General features: G+C 42.1%; 1 protein-coding gene across 1 annotated transcript in view; it reads left to right on the top strand.

The window, feature by feature from the left end:
- Positions 1-1,409: 1,409 nt before the first annotated feature.
- Sntb2 (syntrophin beta 2) overlaps positions 1,410-25,754 on the top strand; it is a 69,994-nt gene continuing 45,649 nt past the window's right edge. Inside the window, exon 1 of the mRNA XM_051201465.1 lies at positions 1,410-1,945. Within this exon, the coding sequence (XP_051057422.1) occupies positions 1,426-1,945 (520 nt within the window). The 5' untranslated portion in view covers positions 1,410-1,425. The remainder of the gene's footprint in view (positions 1,946-25,754) is intronic.

Below are 25,754 nucleotides of genomic sequence, written 5' to 3'. Positions count from 1 at the left end.
GTCTGTGTGTTTCTGGAAGAAGTCATTTGCATGGTGACCTGAGTAAAGACGACCAGTGTGAACAGGCATTATCCAGTCAGGTGAGAACTACAATGGAACCATACGGCACAGGGTAAATTCACTCTGTATGAAAACTGGGACATCTCTGTTCTGCCACACTTCAGTGCTCCTGGTTTTCCATGGACTGGGCCAACTTTTTTACACTGTAGCTTTCCATTCCCATTTCCTCCTCAGGCCTCCAGTGTTCTAAGACCTTCAGACTTCTACCATTGGCTCCTCTGGTTCTCAGGTCTTTGGATTTTGGTCCAAAGCATACTAACCAACTTTCTTGGGGCTGCAGATGGCAGATCGTGGAATTTAGCCTCCATAATCTTGTGGCTAATTCTGCACAATCTGTTAACTATATATCCATTCATCTGTTTCTCTGGGGAACTCTTAAAACATCACCATGCTGCAAATGTCTTTGACCCTGCACACTGTGGCTTCCCAATGCTTAAGAAGATATGGTTCCCTCTGATTGCAGGCAAGTAAACAGGTTATTTAAAAAAGCAGCGACAAGGACTGGAGAGATGGTTCAGCTTAAGAGCACTGGCTGCTCTTCCAGAGGACCTGGGTTCAATTCTCAGCATCCACATGGTAGCTTACAACTGTAACTCCAGTTCCAGGGGTTCTGACGCCAATACACCTTAATCAAAACAACAACAACAACAATAATAAAACAGTGGCAAAGCCTTGGATTCATGCCTTTGGACCCATGTTCACTTACGTTTTATCCTCTGCTTGTGCTATTCTCTCTACCCTGGGCTCTGTGCTACTCACCCAAGACTAACCAAATGTTCTTTTTGTCCTTTCCTAGGGACGTTTGTACAGTCTTTTAACCACAGAGAATCACACCTAGTTAGTTGCCTCTGCTTTTCTTTCCCACCAGACCACAGGCTCTCTCAGCTGTGCCGTCTTCAGGGCCTTAAAAGGAGCTCCAGCACACCTCTGAGCGCTTAGAGTATTTGCAAAGAACCAATCAATGCAGGAACGAATGCGCCACCCGGCCCTGCAGGGTCACAAAGTGCCTCTCCATCCTAACTTCGCTCTCCATGCCCTGACAGCTCTTAGAGAGAAATCAGGAGCTCGAGGGGGGGAGGGGTCACGGAGAACCAACTCGAAGGACTGCGAGGAGCCGAGCTGCCCGCGAGCTGCTGCCCACCTACCAAGGACTTTCCGCGATCCAGGGCAATTTCACCTCCCGGAAGCCGCCGCGCCGGCCTTCCTCCGCCCCTCCGGAAAGTGGGCGTGGCCCTCATGAATAATAAATCGCCGGGGGGGGAGGGGAGGGGTCCGCCCCCCTCGGGCGGGAAGGGGGAAGCGCCTAGGCTGCCTGACTGGAATCCAGGGATCTGCAGCGACGGCGGCCACGGGAGCAGGCCGGCCATGGCGGTGTGGACGCGGGCTACCAAAGCGGGGCTGGTGGAGCTCCTTCTAAGGGAGCGCTGGGTGCGGGTGGTGGCTGAACTCAGCGGCGAGAGCCTGAGCTTGACGGGCGACGCCGCGGCGGTGGAGCCCGAGCCGCCGGCTGCCGCCTTCAACGGTCTCCCGAACGGCGGCGGCGGCGACTCGCTGCCCGGGAGCCCGAACCGCGGCCTGGGGCCGCCCAGCCCTCCCGCACCGCCCCGCGACCCCGCTGGGGAGGCGGGTGCCTCGCCGCCCGTGCGCCGAGTGCGAGTGGTGAAGCAGGAGGCGGGCGGCCTGGGCATCAGCATCAAGGGCGGCCGCGAGAACCGGATGCCGATCCTCATCTCCAAGATCTTCCCGGGGCTGGCGGCCGACCAGAGCCGGGCGCTGCGGCTGGGCGACGCCATCCTGTCGGTGAACGGCACCGACCTGCGCCAGGCCACCCACGACCAGGCCGTGCAGGCGCTGAAGCGCGCGGGCAAGGAGGTGCTGCTGGAGGGTGAGCGGGGCCGGGCGGGCGGTGGCGGTCTGGGCTCGCCAGCGCGCACTTTGTTTCTGCCACCCTGACGCCTGTGCGGGGCGAGCCGGTTCCCTCCGCCTTAGCCGGCAGATCTCTTCTTCTGGGGCTCTGGAGTGTGGAAAAACTGATGCACCCTTCGAGGACAAAGTTGGGTAGACACAGAAGTGTGGCTTTGCCGCCCCTCAGCGAGACTCAGCAGAGATTTGGAGGGGGGAGAGCAGCAGGCGCGTGCGAAGCTCACCCCCTTGCACGATAAGCTGACACTAAGCGCAAACGACGGAGAGGGCGATCGGCTCGAGTTCTGTAGTCTCCTTTTTGCCTGCTGAGAAGCGTCGGTTGGGCACTTTCTTAAGTCACCTCGGGCTCCCGGGGCGGGCGGGTCTATTAAATTCATCCACACCGTTGCCAGCAGTTTGTTTGGGCAAACCACCAAAGCACTGGTTAATTTATGGGAATTTAACCCATCATTGGCTCTCAACAATAACCAGAGGAGATCATAGCACTTCATGGAAGGCAGAGAGCTGAGACAGCAAGTTTGTGTGGTTAATGAGCCTTGTTTAACAGTGGAGGCTCACGTGTTTGAGCATTTTACTGCCAACTAGAGTTTCGCCCCTTTTGCAAGAGACTGGTGCCAGCTTCCTACCACTCGAAGGCATGCTGCCTCAAGACCAGTAGGCATTTTATAAAAATCCCGAAACCGTACCATTACACGATATATGTGAATAGTCAGTTATTTTCCTTAAATATAAATGTTATCTGTGAACTATGTTTCATATGAGTTGATGCAACTGACATAAAATTGAATCTCATCTCCAAAGACTTGTGCATGTTGAAGGTAATGGAATATTGTAAATGAAAAGCCAGTTGCTTGCTTTAGAAATAATTGCACGACTAGCTTCATTTCCGCTGCCGAGTCAGTCATTCCAGGAGCATTTATTGCTGCTAGCATATAATAGAGAGTATGAAAGGTGCTGTCCCTATTTTATCTCTACGTGGGGAAATGAAAGAAAATGCAAAATAACTTCTAGGGAGGAAAAACATTAAATACTTGACTCTGTAGTAGAGACTACAAGGGGCTAAGGGACTGCAAATTTAACAAGTTATATAGTTCATACCTTTTATCCCAGCACTCAAGAGACAGAGGCAGGTAGATTAGTTGGAGACCAGCATGGTCTACATACTGAGTTCCAAGCCAGCTAGGACTACACAATGGGACTCTGTCTCAAAAACAAACAAACAAAACAACAAAAAGGTGTTAGATGGAAATGGGCTCTCTCTCTCTCTCTCTCTCTCTCTCTCTCTCTGTGTGTGTGTGTGTGTGTGTGTATGTGTGTGTGTGCATTGAGAGCCTGGCCTCAAAGAGGTCATCTCCCTGACTCAGCTTCTTGAGTGCTGGGATTTACAGGTATGTACCTCCATATCCAGTTCAGTTTAAACTTAAAATTTTAAAGATTATGTTACACATAGAGGTGTTTTGCCTGCATATATATCTGTGCCCTATGTGTATACCTGGTGCCCTTGGAGGCCAGAAGAGAGTATCAGATCATGTGGGACTAGATTTACAAATGGTTGTGAGCCACTTGATTGGGTAATGGGAATCAAACCTAGGTCCTCTGTAAGAGCAGCCAGTATACTTTACCTGATAAGCCATCTCTCCAGCCCTAGTTTTCACCATTTTATAAATCTGTGATACTTGGGGGGGGAAAATAGCTTATAAAGAAACAGCATGGGGCCAGGTAGTGGTAGAGAACCCCTTTAATCTCAGAGACAAGAGGCAGGTGGAAATCTGAGTTCTAGGACAGTCATAGCTACACAGAGAAGCCTGTCTCTAAAAACAAAACAAGGAGTAACATGGGGCTGGAGAGATGGCTCCAGGCTAGACCCTGTACTCTTTTTGCCAGCAGACCCCTTTCAGTTCCCAGTATGTACATCAGGTTTCTGACAATTACCTGGAAGTCTAGTTCTAGGGCATCTGACACTTCTCCAAGGGCACATGCACATACCCACCACAGACATGTACACATAATTAAAGACTGTTAAAAATTTGTTTATGGGGGGCAGGCATGATGGTGCACACCTTTAATCCCAGTGTACTTGGGAGGCAGAAGCAGGTAGATCTCTGAGTTCGAGGTCAGCCTGGTCTACAGAGTGAGTTTCAGGACAGCCAAAGATACACAGGGAAACCCTGTCTCAAAAAAACAAAAGGAAAAAAATATTCTTTTTTTAATTGATTGCAAAATTGCAGTGCCTCATTTTTATAATGTCTTATTTATGAGTCTTGTTTATATCCCAATTTTAGGTAAGGCCAGGCACTGCCCAGAAATTAATGTTAATCAAGGAAATAAAAATACAGCAAAATTGGCATAGGTTTGTAAAAGTAAAGTACCATGACATGGTCTAGGCAAGTTATCAGCTATAAATTCTTAGAGCCAGAATATTGAATTTCATTCAATTTTGTGGTATGCAGTAGTGATGGAATGACAGTTCAACCCTTTATGCCATATTAAAATGCAAAACAAAAGGTTTTTGTTTACCAGTAGTTTGAACCTGGTATTTATAGCTGTAAAATGACAACCGTCTAGTAAATGCTTCCCAGTATTCATTAGTTCATTCATAGGCCTGGTGTGCTTTTAGAACCTGTTTTACAGATGGTGGCATAGTAACATTTATTGTAAGGAAGCCTTTTACCTAGCCTATAGACTTGTTTTTTCCCATTCGTGTAAGACAAGCAGTTTTTGTCTATATATAAGTGTGGTGAATTTGTGGTGTTCCTTTTTTACACCGAGGGTTGTAAAAATAAAGTTGCTCAGGTACAAAATCTCTAAAAGAGTTATTTAGTGAGCTAGTCAAACTATTTAAAATTGAGAGGTACTGTCTCCTCCAGACAGCCCCCTCTCAAGCCAGAGTTTCATGTAGCCATGCTCTCTCTCCTCAGGCATAATTATGTGGTAAGTCTGATCTTGAACTTGTGATCTTCCTGTCTCTTCTTCCAAAGGGCTGTGGTTCATGTAGGTCACTTGTAAAAGATAAGAGAGTTTAAAGCCCAATATTGTGGCATGAACTTTTAAGCCCAGCACTTGGAAGATAGAGGCAGGAGAATCCCTGAGTTCTAGATCCGGCCTGATCTACATGATGCCAGGACTATGTAGAGACTCTGTCTCAAAAATCAACCAAAAAAACCCCCCCCCCAAAAAAAAAAAAAAAAAAAAGAGCCTGCTAAGTGGGAGATTAAAGCAGGAAGAAGGGTTGCTTCAAGGGGGGCATTGGCATCCTGATGAGACCACTCCTCTCAGGGTGCTATCATATGTTAACAATCCACACACTTAACAGGTGGGGCCAGGAGGAGTGACAGTTGTTTGAGAACAGTCTAGGTTACAAAATCTTGGGGAGTGTAGAGCAGGAGGACATTTCTCCTGAAATCATTTGTCCTCTAGTTAGATGCCTGAAACCTGGCCTTGACATAGCATAGTGTTCTTTTTGTGGTGTGGGCAGGGAATTTCAGGCATATTCTTGCCACCCACATGTCAACAGTAGCCTTAGTGTCTGGTTGCCTGAGGTTAGAGAATAGAGCTAAAGGATTTTTTTTTTTTTTTTAAATATTGAAGAGGTGAGGGGATTGTTCCTCTAGTCTGTTGTCAGACATTTACTCAATTCCTTTTTTCTTACCCTCTCCAGCTTCAAAGAGAAAGGCCTGTTAGTGATTTTATTTTGGGAGACAGATCACTATGTAGTTTTGGCTGGCCTGGAACTCTCTGTAGACCAGGCTGGCCTTGGACTCAGAGATAAGCCTGCCTCTGCGTGTGCCACCATGCCCAGCTTCATATTTCTTGTTAGTCTCTCTCTCTCTCTTTTCTCAAGACAGGGTTTCTCTGTGTAACAGCCTTGTTGTAATAGAGCTGGAACTCGCTCTGTAGACCAGGCTGGCCTTGAACCCACAGAGATCTGCCTGCCTCTGCCTCCCAAGAGCTGGGACTAAAGGGATGCACCACTACCACCACTGCCACCTGTTTCCTTTCGCTCTCTATATGGCCCTTTTAAGTAGGGTGTATATTTTTGTTGTACAGCTAACTAACCTGGGGTTCACAAAGCTACAAGAATCACTGAATACCTCAGAATATTTTTTGATTTGGTGGGGGAGTGTTGATGAGGAAATTTTGTTTCCTTTAGGCAAAATTTCTCCCCTGAAATTTTTGTTATTGTTTTAATTTATTTATCTTTATTTTTTTGTGCATTGGTGTTGTGTCTATACTGGAGTTACAGTTGTGCACTGCCATGTGGGTGCTGGGAATTGAACCCTGGTTCTTTGGAAGAGCAGCCAGTGCTCTTAACTGCTGAGCCATCTCTTCAGGCCCTGCCCTGGAATTTTTTTTTAAAGAATTATTTATTTTGAGTGTATGTGTACATGCAGCATGGCACATATGTGAAGGTCAAATGGCACTTTATGTGAGTTGATTTGTGCCTTTACCATGTAGGTCAGAAATTGAACTCAGGTTGTTAGGGTTGGTGGCAAGTAACTCTACCCACTGAGGTATCTCACTGACCTTTCCCAGGGATTTTAAAAGCTGTACTGAGAGGTTGTGTACAAAAGAAGCTGAAGAGTGTTCTTGGCATCAAAGAATGTAATGCAGTTGAAGGAGAACTAGGTATACTAGCACATGCCTAATCTCAGCAGTCTGGAGGCTGAGGTTGGGGATTTGCAAACAAACAAAAGGAGCCCCACAACTATTTCACCAGAACTATGATAACCATTAAGCCAAACAATGACAGCTAGAGATCAGCTTTGGACTACATACTGCTCAGTACAGTTTTGAGGAGGCTAGCTGAGATGATCCAGTCTCCCAGACTACCCTAGCCAGGACTTGAGACAAGCCCTGCACTTACCCATTTTGCAGAAATCAGACAACAAATAATAGAGTTTGACAGTTAAAGCATAAGGTTTTCCTAGGCCACGTAAGCAAGATTCTGTTTTTTTTTTAAAAAGAAATAAATTGGGGTAAGACTATCAGCTTGAGAATAAAATATATAATCTGTTGAGATTTCTCTGGAGTAAGTAATCAGATGGGGCATGGATAGTTGAATGTGACTTCTGGACTGACGGGGAATTTGATCTCAGGCTTAAAGAACAGATAGCTTTTCTGTAGAGGAAGTCAATCCAAATTGAGAGGGTAGTTTGAACATGACATATAGTAGGAAATGGAGTGGAGAGCTAACTGGTATAGACCCAAGGGAAGAAAGTAAAATCAATTAGGTTTATGCAAGACTTTGAAAAAGCCAAAAGTATTGGATCTTTTTCATTTTGTCACTCAGCATTTAACAGATACCCATAGCAAACAACGTATGTGATAGGCGCTGGGAATTCCAAGTTGGGAGCGAACCCTACCCTTTAGGCTAACAAGGGAACATTATTGATTGTTGTGGTAAATACTTTCATAGGGGTGAGACTGTTTGCCCATAAAATAGGTAGATGTGTAAAGGAGACAACCTGGTAGTTGTAAGAAAATTGGTGTTGTGCTCATGTATGCAGACACACATTCCTTCACAAAGCATGACCAAGTGGTTGTTTTTAGACAAGATCTTGTATAGCCTAGGTGGCCTCCAATTCTTCTTCCTTCTGCCTCAGTCTCCTGACTGAGATTATAGCCTAGAGTTAACACATGAGAAGAAATAGGAGATGTATGTATGCCCTGTAGCCAATGCTAAAGTGGTGGTATCTAACATAAAAAGGAAAAAGAAATTGAGCTTTAGGAGTGATTAATAAAGTAATATGCCAAGAGAAGAGAGGAGGCTTCACAAAGGAGCAGGAGTTGGTCCTGGTGATCTTACTCATTTGTCTGCTGTCATCAGGTTGGAATTTAGAGTGTTATTGTCTCTAGTGGAGCAGCTTCATCAAATATCTTCTGCTTTGAACTAACTTCACAAGATGAGCATATGGTTTGCAGCAGTTTTCAACCTGTAGACCAGGCTGGCCTTGAACTCACAGAGATCTGCCTGCCTCTGCCTCCTGAGTGCTGGGACTAAAGGTGTGTGCCACCACACTGCCTCCTTTTTGGTTTTTTGGGATAGGATTTTTCTGTGTGGCCCTGGCTGTCCACCTGCTTCAGGTTTCTAATTTTATTTATTGTGTATTCATGTTTTGCCTGCAGGGACCTGTATACCATGTATGTACAGTGCACACATAAGCCAGATCTTCTGGAACAGAATTACAGAAAGTTGTGAGCATGTGGATGCTGGGAAGAAGGTGCTCTGCAAAATAGCTAGTGGTTTTAACTGCTGGGCTCTCTCTTGCCCCTATATCTCCCTCCTTTTGTTTTGTTTTTAAGAAAGAGTCTCAGGCTGGAGAGATGGCTCAGCCTTTAAAGATTAAGAAAGAGTCTCTCTGTATGGTCCCAAGCTGTCCTGTAATTCCCTGTGTAGGCCAAGCTGCTTAATGCAGAGATCGTCCTGCCTCTGTGCCTCTCAAGTGTTAGGATTTAAGGCGTATGCCACCTGCCCAGACCAATATTTCCATCTCAAAACTTTTAAAATATAATTTATTTATTCTTATTTTATGTGCATTGGTATTTTGCCTGCAAGTATATCTGTGTGAGGGTGCTGGATCCCTGGAGCTGTAGTTTCAGACAGCTATGAGCTGCCATGTGGGTGCTGGGAATTGAATCAGGCCCTCTGGAAGAGCAGCCAGTACTCAATGCTGAACCATCTCTAGCCCCCAATATTTCCTTATCAGTATGAGTTCTTTGCCACATGATGAGGTGATTAGATTTGTCAGGAAAGTGAAATTGTCAAGGAAACTATTTGAAATGCAGATATACTCACATTATCATCAATAAGGAACTTTACCCTATCTAATATATATTGTACTTTGAGTCACTTAGTTGCTGATACTAGAATGACTTCATTTAATTTTACTTCCTCTTTATATCTCATTCTTTCTTGATTTCTGTATTTTGTCATTTATTTTATGTAATAGGCACTTTGCCTAAATTTTGCCTGTACATCATGAGTGTGTGCCTGGTGCCTACAGATGTCAGAAGAGGGTGTTAGAATTCCCCTGGGACTGGAGTTATAGATGCATGTGAGCCACCATATGGGTACTAGGAGACATCGCTCCAGCCCTATTTCTGTATTTTTATATGCTTTTATAATATATAGCATTAATTGCTATTGAGAGTGATTAGAGATGTACTGTCAAAAAGGTTTAAGCCTGAGAAGCTGCACATGTTTTTTAAATGAGGGAGGGTAATAGGAGGGTGAGGGCAGGAAATGAAGCTGAGAAGCTCAAGTTCTGAGGCTTTCCCAATACCATCAAGTTAGAGACTGAGAGGGATAGTGTGAAACTGCAGTCTTGATATTGGTCAGGGTGGTGGGACAGCCTGGAAGTCCCAGCTGTCCGGGAGGTTGAGGAGGGAGGATCACAAGTTCAAGGCCTGCTAGAGCTACGGAGGGAATCTGGTCAGCCTTAGTCACTTAGCATTGTCTTGTTTGAAATAAAAGTGAAAGGGAGTAGACACATCTCTGAGTTCGAGGCCAGTCTGGTTTACAAAGCAAGTTTGAGGACAGCCAGGGCTGTTACACAGAAAAACCCTGTCCCCAAAAAACAGGAAAGAGGGAAGGGAAGGGAAGGAAGGGGAAGAAGGAAAAGAAGGAAAGAAAAGAAAGGTGAAATCTAGGGATATAGTTCATTGCTAGGTATATGCGATGCTGTAGGTTTAAAATGAAAAAAGTTAACTCGCGATGGCAGAGGCAGGTAGAAGATCTCTGAGTTAGAGGACAGCCTAGTGACAGTGAGTTCTAGGACAGCTAGGGATACGTAGAGACCCTGTCTAAAAAATATCAATTAAGAAAAAAAGAAGTTAGAAATAGAGAAGGGTGCTAGAGAGATGGCTCAACAGTTAAGACTCCAGAGGACCCAAGTTCAATTTCCAGCATCCACGTGGCAGCTCACACCTGTCAGTAACTCCAAGATCTGAAACCCTCACACAGGCATACATGTAGGCAAAACACCATTGCAAATAAAAATAAATTATTAAAAGAAATAGGAGAGAAAGAAATGGAGCAAAAGTCAAGATTTCTGGTTTGGGAAGCTGGACAGTTGTGAAACCAACAAGAACAGAGACCATGCCTCACATGCTGTAATCCTTGGCAGTCCAAAAAAAAAAAAAAAAAAAAAAAAGCCCCATAAAATGAGCATGAAAGAATTAGTTTGAGGAATGATAAAGAACTTCATTTCAGGGCATGTTGCACTTGAGTTACCTATGTGGTATTCCAGTGGAAAAGGCCAGAAGCTGGTTGGAAGTAGATACAAGTCTGTACTCAAGGGAAATGTCAGAGCAGCATTGAATATTTATGAGACATCAGGGTAGAGGTGGTAATTGTGGATGAAGTCATCGAGAGTAATGCAAATGAAAAAGAAATAGAAACAGGATGGAATCCTATAGAAACTTTGCTTTTAAAGCCAGGGTAGAGGAAGAATCTAGGAAGAAGTAGCACAGGAAGATGGGGGTGGGGTACAGAAAATAGCACAATGACAGGCAGGCACATTTACAAAAGGGGAAAATTGTGAAATAAAAAGTCCACTGGGTCTGACAGAGAATAAGATTATTGTCGTTCCTAAGACCTGTTTCATCAGGGTGCAGGGAACAGAGGACAGCAAGTGGACCATAATTTTTAAAAGCTCAGCAAAATGAAAGAAACAAAGGTGGTGACAGAATTGAATGATACACACAGTTTCACTCTTGTGGTTGTTTCTTATGTTGTTTTAAGTAGGGAAGAGTTGGGGCATATTTGTGTGAAAGAAGGAAAGGACAAAGTGAGGGTGAGGTTGCAGAGATAGGAGTGGTGCAGTCTGTTTTTGAGCCAGGAAGTGACATGATGGGAACAGAATTTTAGGTTGGCAGCAGTGGATGCACGGGATGCTGTGCAAAGAGGAAAGAACAGAGCTAGGAGAAACTACAGCTGTTGCAGTAAAGCAATCCAAATCATAGGTGACAGCCATGGATTGAGACTAGAGGGAGACTTTTGCCAAAGGTCATAGCAGAGCACACAAGGAACCTTCTGCCTAGGTAGCCTCTTTCTGACTGACTGTGCACCCACAGATTTGACACTTGGGACAGTATTTCTGCAGCAAGTTTCTGTTAACTAAGCACTGGTGCTTTGATCCCAGAGATGTTGAAGCAGAAAAAGTCATTATTTCAAAGCAAGAGATGCCAGAATTCAGTGACACATAGACTATAATGACTTTAGCCGTGAGATTTCTATCCAGGAAGTAGAGGAATAGTTACCAGTGACAAAATAGAATAGTATGGAGGATAGGGCACTCATGCTGTTCAACTTTGTTATAAAGCTGTTAGGCAGTGTCAATGTGCTGTGTGGCTTTGAGGGGAAAAGTTGTGGTTAACAGTACAGAGAGGAGGCTGAAGCGGAATCAGTGCATGTTTACCTCTGCCTTGGTCTTCACAGTGAGTTCCACCCAACAAAGCCCCAACTTTGGGGGAAAAGAAAAATAAAGGAGAGAGACTAAAGAGATGGCTCAGCAGTTAAGAGTACTGGGTGCTCTTCAGAGAACCAGGGTTCAATTCCTAGGACCCCTGTGGCAGCTCACAACCATCTGTAATTCTGGATCTAGGGAATCTGATACCCTCTTCTGGTCTATAGAGATTACTAGGCATGGAGGTACTGCACAGACACATATACAGGCAAAACACCTATCCATATAAAAGAGTATAACATTTTTTGTTGTTGTTCTTTGTTTTCCAGGCAGGGTTTCTCTGTGTAACAGCCCTGGCTGTCCTAGAAATTCATAGACATCCATCTGCTTTTGCCTCTTGAGTGCTGGGATTAAAAGCATGCACTACACCACTAAGCAATATAATAAATATGACAAGTATTCTCCGTGTAACAGCTCTGGCTGTCCTGGAACTCGCTCTGTAGACCAGGGTAGCTTGGAACTCAAAGGGTTCTGCCTGCCTCTGCCTCCCAAGCACTGGCATTAAAGTTGTGCTCTACCGCTGCCCAGAAAAAATAATTTCTAAAGGGAAAGAAAAGAGTAAACTCACTAGGCTAAGGAGATGGGGACATTGATTTTGTTGCTGTTGCCAACATTTCATTGCGGACATCTTTCTTTGTGTGTGTAGCCTGATTCTGGATTTTCTATCTTTTTTTAAAAACTTTATTTTATGTGTTGGAGACAGGGTTTCTCTGTGTAGCCCTGGCTGTCCTGGAACTCACTTTGTAGACCTGCCTGCCTCTGTCTCATGAGTACTGGATTAAAAGGCGTGTGCCACCACTGTCCGGCTATATATAAACTTTCAATCATATCAACTGATAGTTTGTAATATCCCTTTTCAGTAAAAAACACTAGACCTTACTCATCTATATGATGCTTGGCAGGTCAGGTACTTTGCCTCTGGAAACACATAACTGAAAGTGAGAGTTTCTCAGAGGATAGATAGTAAAGGTGGTGTTATGGACAGCTGTAAAAGGAAAACAGAATAGATTTGCTGGAGTAAAACAAATGAAGCTTTTGAAAAATTCTTACCACTCTAAATTATTCTGAACGTTAATTTTAATGGTACTTTGAACATAATTTTCTATGAATTTATAGAAACTTTGTAAATACCATCTATTTTTCCGGCTAAGCCAACCAAAATATGTAGTATTCAGGCCAGGGAGCTAGCTCAGTTGGCAGAGTGATTGCTTAGCATGGACAAAGCCCTAAGTTTGTTCCCAGCATTCCATAAACCTGGTGTAGAGGTGCATGCCTGCATTTCCAGCACCTGGGGGTAGTCAGGAAGATCAGAAATTCCAGCTCATCCTCATCTTCATAACACGTCCAGCCTTGGTATATGAGATCTGGTATATGAGATCTGAAATGGGGGAAGCACTCTTAGGCTAGGCCTTTAAGTCAGAAATAGATTTAGATAGAAACATTTGTCTATCAAAACAGAATATAAAAGTTTATTTTAGCAAGAATTATTTGGTTGCAGAAAACCAAAACACTAATTTAAGCTGAAGTTGTATGTGTTACCTTAGGTAACTCCTAAGACTGGGGTTGGCTCTAGATTTAGGTTCAGTAGAATCCAAAAGCTCAAATTATCTTGGTTGGCCACAGCAGTTCCTGTTGCAGAGAATCTAATTCTGTATAGTCAGCTAAGATGACACCAGCAGTTCTAGGAATATCTAGAACTTTTTTAAAACAAGATCTCTTGCTGGGTAGCCAGGTTGGCCTTGACTCTGCCTCATCCTCCTGAGTGCTGGGAGTATAGGCAAGAGCCACCAGCCACCACACTCAGCTCTCGGTTATTCTGATTTAGTTACTCCCACCTGATAAGTAACTTCCTACTTACTGGCTTTAGAGCCTTTTTTCTTCTTCTTTTTTTTTTTTTTTTTGGAGACAGGGTTTCTCTGTTTTGCTTTGTAGCCTGTCCAGGCTGGCCTCAAACTCACAGAGGTCCACCTGTCTCTGCCTCCCAAGTGCTGGGGCCAAAGGTGTGTGTCACCACTGCCCAGCTCAGAGGATTCTGACTAGCTCTACTTTGCCTACATCTTGGACTATGCCACTGTTACCAAGATGATAGACTGAGATCTAGGCACATGTAAATGGAGATTTGAAAATGCATCAGCCTGAATATTAATGTGGTGGATGCTACACAAATTTATATCCACTGTTAATAGTGCAGATAGTGAAGACTAGGGAGCTAAAAGTACCTTCATTTCTAAATTTTACTTAAAAATTTTTCTTTGTCTTTTATATTATACATTTTTAAGAATTAAAAGATGGGGATATATGTTTTATATATATAATAAAGGTAGGCAAAACATTCACAAACATAAAATAGGTTGTTTTTTTTAAAATTAAACCGGGACCAGTGAGGTGGCTTAGCAGGTAAAAGTACTTACCACACAAGCCTGATTATCTGAGTTTTTGATCCCTGTTGCCCAGTGGAAAGAGAGAACTGACTTCTGAAAGTTGTTCTCTGACCTCATTTGGATCACGACATATACTTTCCATACACACATCATAGATACAATACTAATATAAACAGAAACTAAATGACTTGCTGAGAATTTACTATCCTAATTTTGGTATGCATTATAATAATTTTAACAGCCCATGGAGCAATGGACATCATCCTCTTTAATTATATCATTATCATCATTATTATTAGAGATAGGGTCTCCTGTATCCAAAGATTACCACCCTGAACTTCTTCCTGTTTCTACCTCCCAAGTGCTGGGATTACAGGCATGAGCCACCATGTCCAGTTGATATGTGCTGGGGATCAAACCAAGGTTTCCTATGAGCTAAGCAAGCACTCTACAAACTAAGCTACATCCTTAGCCCTGTTTTTGGTTTTGGTTTGTTTTTGTTATTGTTTTTTGTTTTGTTTTGGTTTGGTTTAGGGTCTGGTTTTTCAAGACAGTTTCTTTGCCTATCCTCCAACTCACAGGGATCCTCCTGACCCTGCCACCTGAGTGCTGAGGTTAAAGACTTCTGCTCCCATCACCGAGCCCCAGCCCTGCTCATCTTCTGTTTGTTTGAAATGAAGTCTCACAGCTTTGCCCAGGCTGGTCCCAAACTCCTTGATTTAAGTGGATTCTCCTGCCTTTGATTCCAAGTAGCTAAGATTAAAAGGCACATAGCACCATATCCCTAGCTCCATACACTTATTAAGTATGAAGAAATTGAGTACTGGAATCTTAAACTACTTACCTAAGATTATAGCACTTGTAGCTGATAGAGACAAGTTTCATCTGATTTAACCATTGTAATAGACTGTTTTGGATCAAAAAACTAACAAATGCTAAGTGTGGTACCAGCCTTAGATTTTTTTTTTTCTTTATTTATTTGTTTTTTCGAGACAGGGTTTCTCTATAGCTTTGGAGCCTATCCTGGAACTTGCTCTGTAAATGAGGCTGGCCTCAAAGTTACAAAGGTCCTCCTGTCTCTGCTTCCCGAATGCTGGGATTAAGGCATGCACCACCACCATCTGGCTAGCCTTTGATTTTTAAATAATAATAAAAAATGTTATTATCGTGTTTGAGAGCACATTCGATATGTATATTTACATGTAGAAGTCAGTATGTTATTTTATTGTTGGATAATATCAGGTATGCACCATGTGTACACCTGATGCCCCGAGAAGGTATCAGAGCCCCTAAAACTATAACTATAGACTTGTAGACCATTGTGAGGCACCATGTAGATGCTGAGAACTGAACCCTGGTCTTCTGTAAATGTTCTTAACTGTTAATCTCTCCTGGTTTTTTTGTTTTTTTGTTTTTCTTTAAATCCTGATTGACCTGGAATTTAGAGATATATTTTCGTCTGCCTCCTGAGTGTTGGAGTGGAAGGCAAGGATACCATATCTGATGAAAATACTACTTTGATGGTGGTGTTGTTTGTTTTGTTTTTTAAAACAGGATTTCTTTATATAGACCTGGCTGTCCTGGAACTCATCTATAGACCAGGCTGGCTTTGAACTCAGAGATCTGCCTGCCTCTTCCTCCTGAATATAGGGATTAAAGGTGAGTGCCAACACCACTGAGCTACTTTGGTTTTGTTTTTGTTTTTTGTTTTTTTGTTTTTTGTTCATCTATTTATTATACATCCTGGCCAAAGCACCCCCCTTACTTTTTTAAAAATTTATTTTTATTTTATATGCATTGGTGTTTTGCCTACATGTATCACATGTATTTCTTTTTCTTTTCCTTTCCTTTCTTTTCTTTTTTTTTTTTTTTGTATTATATGTGCATTGGTGTTTTGCCATAGGTGTCAGGTCCTCTAGAACTGGAGTTACAGACAGTTTCAAGCTGCCATATGGGTTCTGGGAATTGAACCCGGGTCTTCTAGAAGAGTAGCCAGTGCTTTTAAACACTGAGTCATCTTTCCAGTTCCCGAAAATATTGCTTTCAATAAAGTAGTTTTCATTGTAATGAGGAAAATCTACATTTTTGAAAACCACTTATTTCTGGATGGTGATGACTCATGCTTTTAATCACAACACTCAAGAGTCAGAGGCAGGTGGATCTCTCTGAGTTGAGGCCAGCCTGGTCTACAAAATGAGTTCCAGGACAGCCAGATCTGTTAGACAGAGAAACCCAGTCTCAAAAAAACAAACAAAAAAGTTATTTCTCTTTTATATGTGTATTATATGTATGTATATATGTGTGTAAGCAGAGCTGCTCCCAAATAACCATTCAGAGACTTATTGTTAATTATAAATGCTGGGTTGATAGCTCAGGCTTGTTACTAGCTAACTCTTACATTTTAAATAACCCATATTTCTTATCTACCTTCTGCCATGTGATAGTACCTTCTTTCAACAAGGCATGTTCATTTTGTTTCTCTCTGCGTCCCTCAAGGGTCCTGAGACTCTGCCCTTCTTCCTCCCAGTATCTTCTGTGTCTGGCTGTACTACCCATAACCTCCTGCCTAGCCATCAGCCAGTCAGCTCGTAATTAAACCAATCAGAAGGTGCCTTGGCAAAGACACATCTTCACAGTGTACAAAAGATTATTCCATAACATATGTACACCATGTGCATGCCTGGTGCCTGCATAGAAAAGACTAAAAAGGGACATTGGATTCCCTGGAACTAGAGTTATAGATGATTGTGAGCTGCCATGTGGATCCTGCCAAGTGGCTTGTACTTTTGAGCCACCTTTCCAGCCTCTAAATATAAAATTCTTAAGTGTAGTCTTAAGGTAGACTCGCTCATTGTGGTGGTGATACAGTTCCATTAAGGGGGACAGTGGTGAAATGAAAAGAACTACGGAGTTGGATTAGTTAGCTGTAGTTTCTGCTACTCAGAATGCTGAAGCAGGTTTTTTGTTGTTTTTCGAGACAGGGTTTCTCTGTAACTGTCCTGGATGTTCTGGAACTCTGTCTGTAGACCTGGCTGGCGTCAAATTCACAGAGATCAGCCTGCCTCTGCTTCCTGAGTGCTGGGACTAAAGGTGTGTGCCATCACCAGCCTGCTGAGTATCACAGTTTTTTTTTTAAAATTTATTTATTTATTATACATTCAGTATTCTTCCTTCATGTATTTCTGCATGCCAGAAGAGGACACCAGATCTCATTACAGATGGTTGTGAGCCTCCGTGTGGTTGCTGGGAATTGAACTTAGGACCTCTGGAAGAGCAACAGCCAGTGCTCTTAACCTCTGAGCCATCTTTTGAGCCTGAGGATCACAGTTTTAAGGCCATCTATCTAGGCTACAGAGCAAGTTCAAGGCAAGCCTGGGAAACTTAATGAGACCCTAGGTAAAAATAAAGAGAACTGGGACTATAGCTAAGTGGTAAAAATCTTTATCTAGTATGTGTCAGGCATTAGGTTCAAGCTCCTGTACTGTAATATATGAAACTCCTTTAGTGGTTTTTGGTAAAGTAGTAATTTGTGAGTTTTTAAAATTGATTCTAATTATGTGTGTGCACATATGTATGTGCATGAGTGAGTTCATGTTGTTGTGAGTTACCTAACCTGGGTGCTGGGAACCAGACTCAGGTCTTCTGTAAGAACAGAAAGCCCTATTAACCCCTGAGTCATCTTTCTTGTCCTAAAGTATTAATTGCAGCAATATGAGCATAGAAAAAAAAAAAAAAACTAGAAGTCTTTATGAAAGGAATGCATTTTTCAATTTGGGGTGGGGAAAGGAAGTATTGCAAAATCACTGGGTATTATCCAGGTTTAGATAGAGACAAACTGAAAGGAATGTTAATCCATTCACATTATACTTACTGCCCAAAACAATGAACTTCAAAAACCCAAGCAAACAGAAGAAAACCAAAAAACACCTGAGAAATTGTTCTTGAATTGTTAGAAGGAAAAGTTTGAACAGTATTTTGTACTTATTTAAAACTGTTTCTGTATCTAATCACCCCTCTCCCTTTTAAAATTACAGTGAAATTTTGTTGTTTACGTATTCCCCTTAATTTTTTTGTTTGTTTGTTTTGTTTTGTTTTAAAGCAGAGTCTTGCCGGGCATTGGTGGCACACACCTTTAGTTCCAGCATTCGGGTGGCAGAGGCAGGCAGATCTCTGTGAGTTTGAGGCCAACCTGGTCTACAGAGTTCTAGGACAGGTTCCAAAACTACAGAGAAACCCTGTCTCAAAAAGAACCCCAACCAACCAGGGTTTCATTATGTATCTTTGACTGTCCTAGAAGTTACTGTGAAGACTAGGCTGGCCTTGAACATAGGGATTTTCTTATTATAGCCTTAATATTCTTATAAACAAGAGACTTTGCTTTAAAATATGAGGAAGCATTGCTGCTCAGCTGTCATTGCAGGGATTCACTAGAAATCTCCCATCAGACACCAGATTCCCTGGGTTGTATATCATCAGGTCTTCCTTAGATGGAACTTCATTTCTTGTCAAACAGAAAAACATGCTGAGATAGTAGTTTCCGATCTCAGATTTTGTCACTATCACCTTTACAAAGCAGCACCTCGGGCCTTGTCTAGAATGGGCTTAGAATCAGAGACATTCTTTATCAGGATGCTGATTCATTAATCTCATTTTGTGGAACAAAGAATCTCAAGTTAAGACCATCAACCTAAAAAAGCCTCTTTAGATTTAAGTTTGGGGAAACCTAAGACTTTTGAGAATAGTCTCACTGGGTAGTGGTAGCCTTTAATCTCAGGACTTGGGAGACAGAAGAGGCAGGTGGATCCCAGAGAGAATGGGGGGGAAAGAAGAGGGGAGAGAGAGACTTTCAAATGGTCTGCTAACATAGGGAAGTTTGCAACATTGGCCCTTCTAGCAATCCATCTCAATTAAATGCTCTGTGGCCTAGCAACTGTTTTCTACTCTCTCTGTATCTTTCTATGCAATTTAAGTGGAGCCTGTTTGTCCCAGTGGTGGTAGTTACTGTTATGTCTTTCAGAGAAGATCAAATTTTACTGTTTTTGTCATTTTGAAATAGGGTCTCATGTATTCTGTGGCCTCTGTACTCCTGTGTCAGTACTGCCTACCCAGGTCTCATTATTCTATACTGGTGATCTTGCTTTGTTTTCATACATATAATTTTAAGTTGGCTGGGAATACAATGTAGAAGACTTTAGTAAAAAGAGAGTCTTCCTATGCATGACACAATTGACTGCCCTAGAGTTCAAAGGAAGAAATACCAAGTACTTCCTTCATAGTACACCTTCATTTTCACACTGCCGAGAGACCATTGTACTACAATTCTTTCTTATCTGATAGATATGTCTTCTGGCCCTTTCTAACACGAGGAAAGAATCTCTTATCTTTTTTCCTTCCCTGTCATGTCCACTGATTACTGGATGTGCCCTCTGGCATCCTGCCCTCTGGCATCCTGTTTAGTATGACATTACAGCCTTTTATTTGTACAATAGTCTTTCCATTTTCTCTTCTCAGAATCTGAAACAACACATTTCACATGTATGGCCCCTATTCATCCAAACAAAGATTTTTTTTGTTTGTTTGTTGCTTTGTTTTGTTTCGAGAGAGACAGGGTTTCTCTGTGGCTTTGAAGGCTGTCTTGGAACCTTGTGGACCAGGCTGGTCTCGAACTCACAGAGATCCACAGTGCTGGGACTAAAGGCATTCGCCACCACCACCAGACTCCAAACAAAGAATTTTAAAACCTAGTAACATGAGATGGATTTGAAAGAGGGAAAACAGAAATATGAAACGTTCACTAAAACAAAAAAACAATACTGAATTTTCTCAGGATACTTCCTATACACTGTAAAAATCCTTCTTTTCATATCCTTTGCACATTGGGCTTCTTTCTTTCTTTCTTATTTATTTATTTATTTATTTATTTATTTATTTATTTATTTATTTATTTTTGGTGAGACCAGGCCTCTGTAGCTCAGATTGGCATTGAACTCACAGCAGTCTCCCTGACTTTAGTTTTCAGAGTGTTGGAATTACAGGCATACACCACAAAGCTCTGCTCTCAACTATGCTTGTTAAGAAGTAAAGAGAATGGGCTGGAGAGATGGGTCATTGGTTAAAGAGCACTGGTTGTTCTTTCAGAGGTCCCATATTCAATTCCCAATACCCACATGTCAGCTCACAACTGTCTATAACTTCATTCAGTTCCAGGGGACCTAATACCTTAACACCAATGCACATAAAATAAAGTTAAATAAATTATTAAAAATATATAAAAATAAAAGAATTTTTGAATTTTTTTAAATAAGAAAAAGTGATGAGAGAGACTGGAGAGATGGCTCAGTAGTTAAGAAAGCACTGACTGCTCTTATAGAAGACCCAAGTTCAATTCCCAGTACCTACATGGTGGCTCACAACCATCTATAGTAAGATCTGATGCCCTCTTCTAGCTTAAAGTCTGCAGATTGAGCACTCATATATATATATTTAATAATCTTTAAAAAATTAATTATTCTATAGATTGTTGTTTTCCCTGCATATGTCTGTACACCACATGCTTAAGTTACAGATGGTTGTGAGCTGAACATATGGGTGCTGGGAATTGAACCTGGGACTTATGGGAGAACAGTACTCTTAACTACTGAGCCATCTCTCCAGCCCTGAAGAAAAAATATTTTGAAAAGCCTTGCCCACTTTACTAGGTAATAAACATCTGGGCTATAAGAAACACCAATACATATTTCCTCTTGTGCTTAGGGTGATACTTTGCTCAGGTATTTGTTAGTTGCATGAAAAGGGGGTGCTAGAGAACTGAGCACCACCACCCCCCTTTTCAGGGAAGGATTCAACTTTTAAAATAACATTAATGTTTGTGAGTGTGTTTTCACCCGTGCTATATTGTAGAAATCAGAAGACAACTTGAGGGATCTGGTTCTTTCCAAAACACATGAAGGTTCTAGGGATCAAACTTGGGTCTTGGCATCAAGCACTCTTACCCACTGAGCCTCCTCTCTGGAGACAGGGTTTCATGTATTCCAGGCTGGCCACAAACGTGATATGGACTCAGTGCTTGTTAGGTGCTTGCTGCTGGGATGTAGCACAGTTGATAGTGTGCTTGCCTCTAGAATACACTAAGCTCATGAATTCAATCCCTAGTACCTCATAAACTAGATGTGGTGTCACATACCTGTAATCCCAGCACTGGGGAGAGGTGTGGAAATTCAAGGTCATCCTTGGTACTTAGGTACATAGGGACTTTAGGGACTTTAATGTCAGGGGTGGAGATCCTATTTCAAAAAAGAAAAACAAACCCTGTATCTTCATTAGAGTTACTAGCGAAACACCATGCAGAGCAATTTGGTAAGAAAGGGTTTATTTAGTTTACACTTCCACATCACAGTTCATCATCAAAGGAGGCACCAGGAGGCAGGGGCTGATTCAGAGGCCATGGAGGGGTGCTATGCTTACTGGCTTGTTTCCCATGGCTTGCTCAGCCTGCTTTGTTATAATATAGGACCCCCAGCCCAGGGATGGCCCCATTCACAGTAGGCTACTCTCTGCCATCAATCACTGATAAAATGCCCTTCAAGCTTGTCCACAGCAGGATATTTTTTTTTTTGGTGTGGGGGCGATTGTAACAGGGTTTCCCTGTCTATTCCTGGCTGCCCTAGAACTCATTCCCTATACCAGGCTGGCCTTGAACTCACAGACATTCATTTCCCTGCCTCTTCTGTGGTGCTGGGGTGGGGGAAGGCCTGCACCTCCATTACTCAGCTACAGCCAGATGTTATGGAGCCATTTTCTCAGTTGAGGCTGTCTCATCTCTGATGTCTCTAGCTTGTGTTAAGTTGACATAAAACTAGGCAACACACCCTGAATAATCTGTATTTAACTGTACATACAGTGTGAATAAAAATGACTGAGTATAAACAGGAGTACTCTTAAAGAGATTAAAGTATTTGACAGGTTTATAGATTCTTCAACATAATCATGGTGACTGGTTTTGGGTTGTTTTTTTTTTAAGCTTATGATAGTAGTAGTCTTCTACTCCCAGCTTTTTTGGGGCAGTGTACAGAATCTTACCTAGTCCCTTTTATCATTAAACTTGCAGCAATCCTCCTGCCTCAGACTCATGCATACTGGAATTATAGGTGTATGCCACCATGCCTTAGTTTCTTTTGTTTGATTGGGGTTTGTTTGTTCTTTTGATGTTACATTTATTTATTTATCTGAGTGTACGTGAGTGACTATATGGAGGTCAAAAGACAACTACTACTATATGAGTACTAGGGATGAAATTTAGTTGCCCATGCTTGGTAGTGTCTTTACTTCCTCAGCCACCTCACCAGCCCTGTTTTTGTTGTTGTTTTGTTTCTGTTTTGTTTTTTTGTTTGTTTGTTTTGCTTTTTTTTTTTGAGACAAAGTCTTAACTGTGTAGCCCAGGTCAGCCTTGTACTGAAGGTCTTCTTTCCTTAGCCTTCCATGTATCGAGGTTACAAGCACATGTGACATGTAGAGTTGGCTGCATTACATTTTGCATTTTGGGGTAGCTGGGGAGAAACCGAGGGAAATTATACATTAAGTAAGTACTACTGAGCTACATTCAAGCCTTTCATGTTTGTTTGGTTTTTTTTTTCCATCCAAGCCTTTCTTAAACTGTCTTTGTTTCCATTGTTTAAGTTATTGTGTCATGTAAACCATTGAATAAGGAAGCAAATTCAGTTCTGACCAGTTTTGACAAGTTCTGAGAGGAAATCTCATCTTTGTGGAATGAATATGAGAAGATACTACAGGGTTACAATGAATATGAGAAGATACTACAGGGTTACAAAGTAGATTGAGCATGTTGCTCCCTAACAGAGGTGAGGTCAGTTTGAATCTTCCTTAGAAATCAAAATACTAAACAAGTCTAGAGAATCTTACCTTGGTTTTCTTCCTTCCTTCCTTCCTTCCTTCCTTCCTTCTTCCTTCTCTCTCTCCCCCCACCTCTTTCTTTTTCTGTGTCTCCCAGCACTTGGGAGACAGAGGCAGGCGGATCTCTTTGAGTTTAAGGCTAACCTGGTCTACAGAGCAATTTCAGGTCAGCCAAGGCTACACAGAAACATCTTTTTATATGAACGTGTGGGGGTGGGGAGCAGATATATATATATCCCGTTTTTTGTTTTTTGGTTTTTTTTTTTTTTTTTTTGAGACAGGGTTTCCCTATGTAGCTTTGGAACCTGTCCTGGAACTAGCTCTTGTAGACCAGGCTGGTCTCCAACTCACAGAGATCCACCTGCCTCTGTCTCCCAACTGCTGGGAGACCACTATCATCTGTCAAATCAAGGTCTTCTGGACATTGTCAGTGCTCCTAACCATTGAATCATATCTCCAGAACTATTTTATTTTTTATAAAACTAAAGTGAGGCCAGGAACTCTGGGAGGCAGTTACAAGCTCTGTATTGTTTACATGTGTTTGGATGGAGAATCACTGAATGAAAGAGGAGAAAAGACATATCACTAAGGAAGTTAAGAGTTTGTTTACCAGAATGAAAAGGGATGAAAAGACTTCATTGACTGGAGAGTCTAGTTTTGTGTTGCTTTGCTACAAAGGATCTAATTTACTTAAGAAGAAGCTTCCAGAGATGCTCTTTGAAACTTAAGTTTTATTTCTTAGACCCAAAATATCTACTGTTTTTCAGAATACTACTATTCTTCAGAAGATGGGTAGTGATTAAAATAGCCAACATTCATTAAGCATGGAGAGCTTGCAGGCCCTGTTCCAACTGCTTTACAGCAGATGATTCTGACTCCCAAAGCGAGATTGTTTCCTTCATGAGTAACTTGAGGCATTGGGATCTGCCCAAGAAAGAAAAGTCTGAGAGAAACACAGGCAGCTCTGCCCAAGAACCTACATGTTTACTGTGCTAACAGTGGTAAGAATTTGCCCCAAAAATTGTTGATGCTAACATAGTCACGTAAGTAGGAATACATGCAACTTTGAAGAACAAAAATATACAATGTGTGACAAGACAGGGCACAGTGATAAGAGAGTATATTACTCCACCCTTCTGGATGTATCTGCAGTACGTGATACTTTGTCATGGGGGTAGCTATAGGAGACATCCTGTATTTTCCTACTGTTCATTTACAGTAATTGTTTAGGTAAGTTCACAAAGCCCTTTCATCTATTATGTTATATAACCACTGCTGAATGCACAGTTCCTTTTACAGTAAAAGAAAAAAAAAAGAATAAAATTATGTAAATGCAATGAAATAAAAGGAAATGTTATAACCAGGTGGTGGTGGCATACTCTTTTAATCCCAGCACTCAGGAGGCAGGGGCAGGTGGATTTCTGTGAGTTCAAGGCCAGCCTGGTCTAATAGAGTCAGTTCCAGGATTTTTTAGGTGTTTTATTAGCTATTTCAAATGTTAAAATATTTGTTAGTTAAATATTTGCTGTTTAAAAGCAAAACAAAATGCACACCTTTAATCCCAGCACTTGGTAGGTAGAGGCAGGTGGATCTATGTGAGTCTGAAGTACATTTAATATCCAAACTATAGATGGACATTGGTGGTGGTGCACTCCTAATCCCAGCGTTTGGGAGGCAGAGGCAGGCAGATCTCTGTGAGGCCACTCTGGTTTAAAAGAACAACAATGGCTAAAGAGCGACCCTTTCTCAAAAAGACATACAACCTATAACAAGCTCTTTAATCATTCATCTGTAAGTCTTCAACATAAACTTTAGATTTTAAGAAAACAAACAAAAATAATGCTGAACTGTGTGGCTTCTGTGTTTGGTTGGTTTTACTTGGATTCATGAATTAGGGCTAAACTGCAGGTGTTTTTAGAATGTATGGAAAACTTAATTTTGCTACTGAGCAGGTATCTTTTGCATACCTTATGCCTATATCCCTTCAGCAAGGCTGTGATGTGTTATGAATGAATGACACTGTCTTTTCTTTAAACTCTTTTAAAAGTTTGCCTTTATCTACTGTCCTTTGTGTTTTGTTTGTTATGAATTTTTGTTTGTTTTGTTTTGTCTACTTTTGAGACAGAGTTGGGTATGTATTCCTGGTTGCCCTGGAACTCTGGAATCCACCTGCCTCTGCCTCCTGAGCGCTGGGATTACAGGCATGCACCAACAAACCCAGCTATCTATTATCTTCTAAAGTTGAAGTCTCTGTTGTAGAGGTAACTTCAAACTGTGCTCTGAGGGAACTGCTTTTTGATGTTTGGGGAAACACTTCATTGTGTTTATCTTTGTATCTCCTTAAAGAGAAAAGACCTATACAGGCAAGACTGTCATGATATCCGATAATGCTGATGACTGAGCAGATGATTTCCTTAGACTTTTGAACGTACATCCCAGATGTTCCTAGCTACTTAGGTTTCTGTGACTGTTACTTCCTCCTTGCCTGTGTCTTCTCTGCCTTTGTGCCATAAGCCCAAGTAGGCTCCTTTGTTTTGTCTTTTCTGCTTGGACACTTGCATTGTCTTTCTATGACCAAGATTGAAATAAAAGATTTTTTTAATTTTTTGTGTTTGGGTATTATGCCTGCATGTATTTAAATGCCCCCTGAGGCCAGAAAAGTGCCTTAGATCCCCTGGAACTGGGACTAAAGAAAGTTTTGAGCCACAATGTGGGTGTTGGTATTCAAAACATGGTCCTCTGGAAGAGCAGCTGGTTATGGGCCATCTCTCCAGCCCAGTGTTTGTTGGTTTCTTTAAGATTTATTTTTAATTGTACACATGTGGGGGCTGGGTGGGAGTGTGCCTGTGAGTGGAGGTTCCCACAGAGGCCAGAAGACGGTGTTGAGTCCTCTGGAGCTGGAGGTACAGGCACTTGTGAGTCACCTTATGTGAATGCTGGGAACTGAACTTGGGTGCTCTTAACTCTTTATTCCCTGAAGAATTTGTGCACAAATTCATGCACATGTTCTTTG

The sequence above is a fragment of the Phodopus roborovskii genome, unplaced genomic scaffold (genome assembly GCF_943737965.1).
Source record: "Phodopus roborovskii unplaced genomic scaffold, PHOROB, whole genome shotgun sequence".
Taxonomy (NCBI): domain Eukaryota; kingdom Metazoa; phylum Chordata; class Mammalia; order Rodentia; family Cricetidae; genus Phodopus; species Phodopus roborovskii.
Note: the sequence above shows the minus strand (reverse complement) of the source record. Positions and strands in the feature narration are given on the sequence as shown.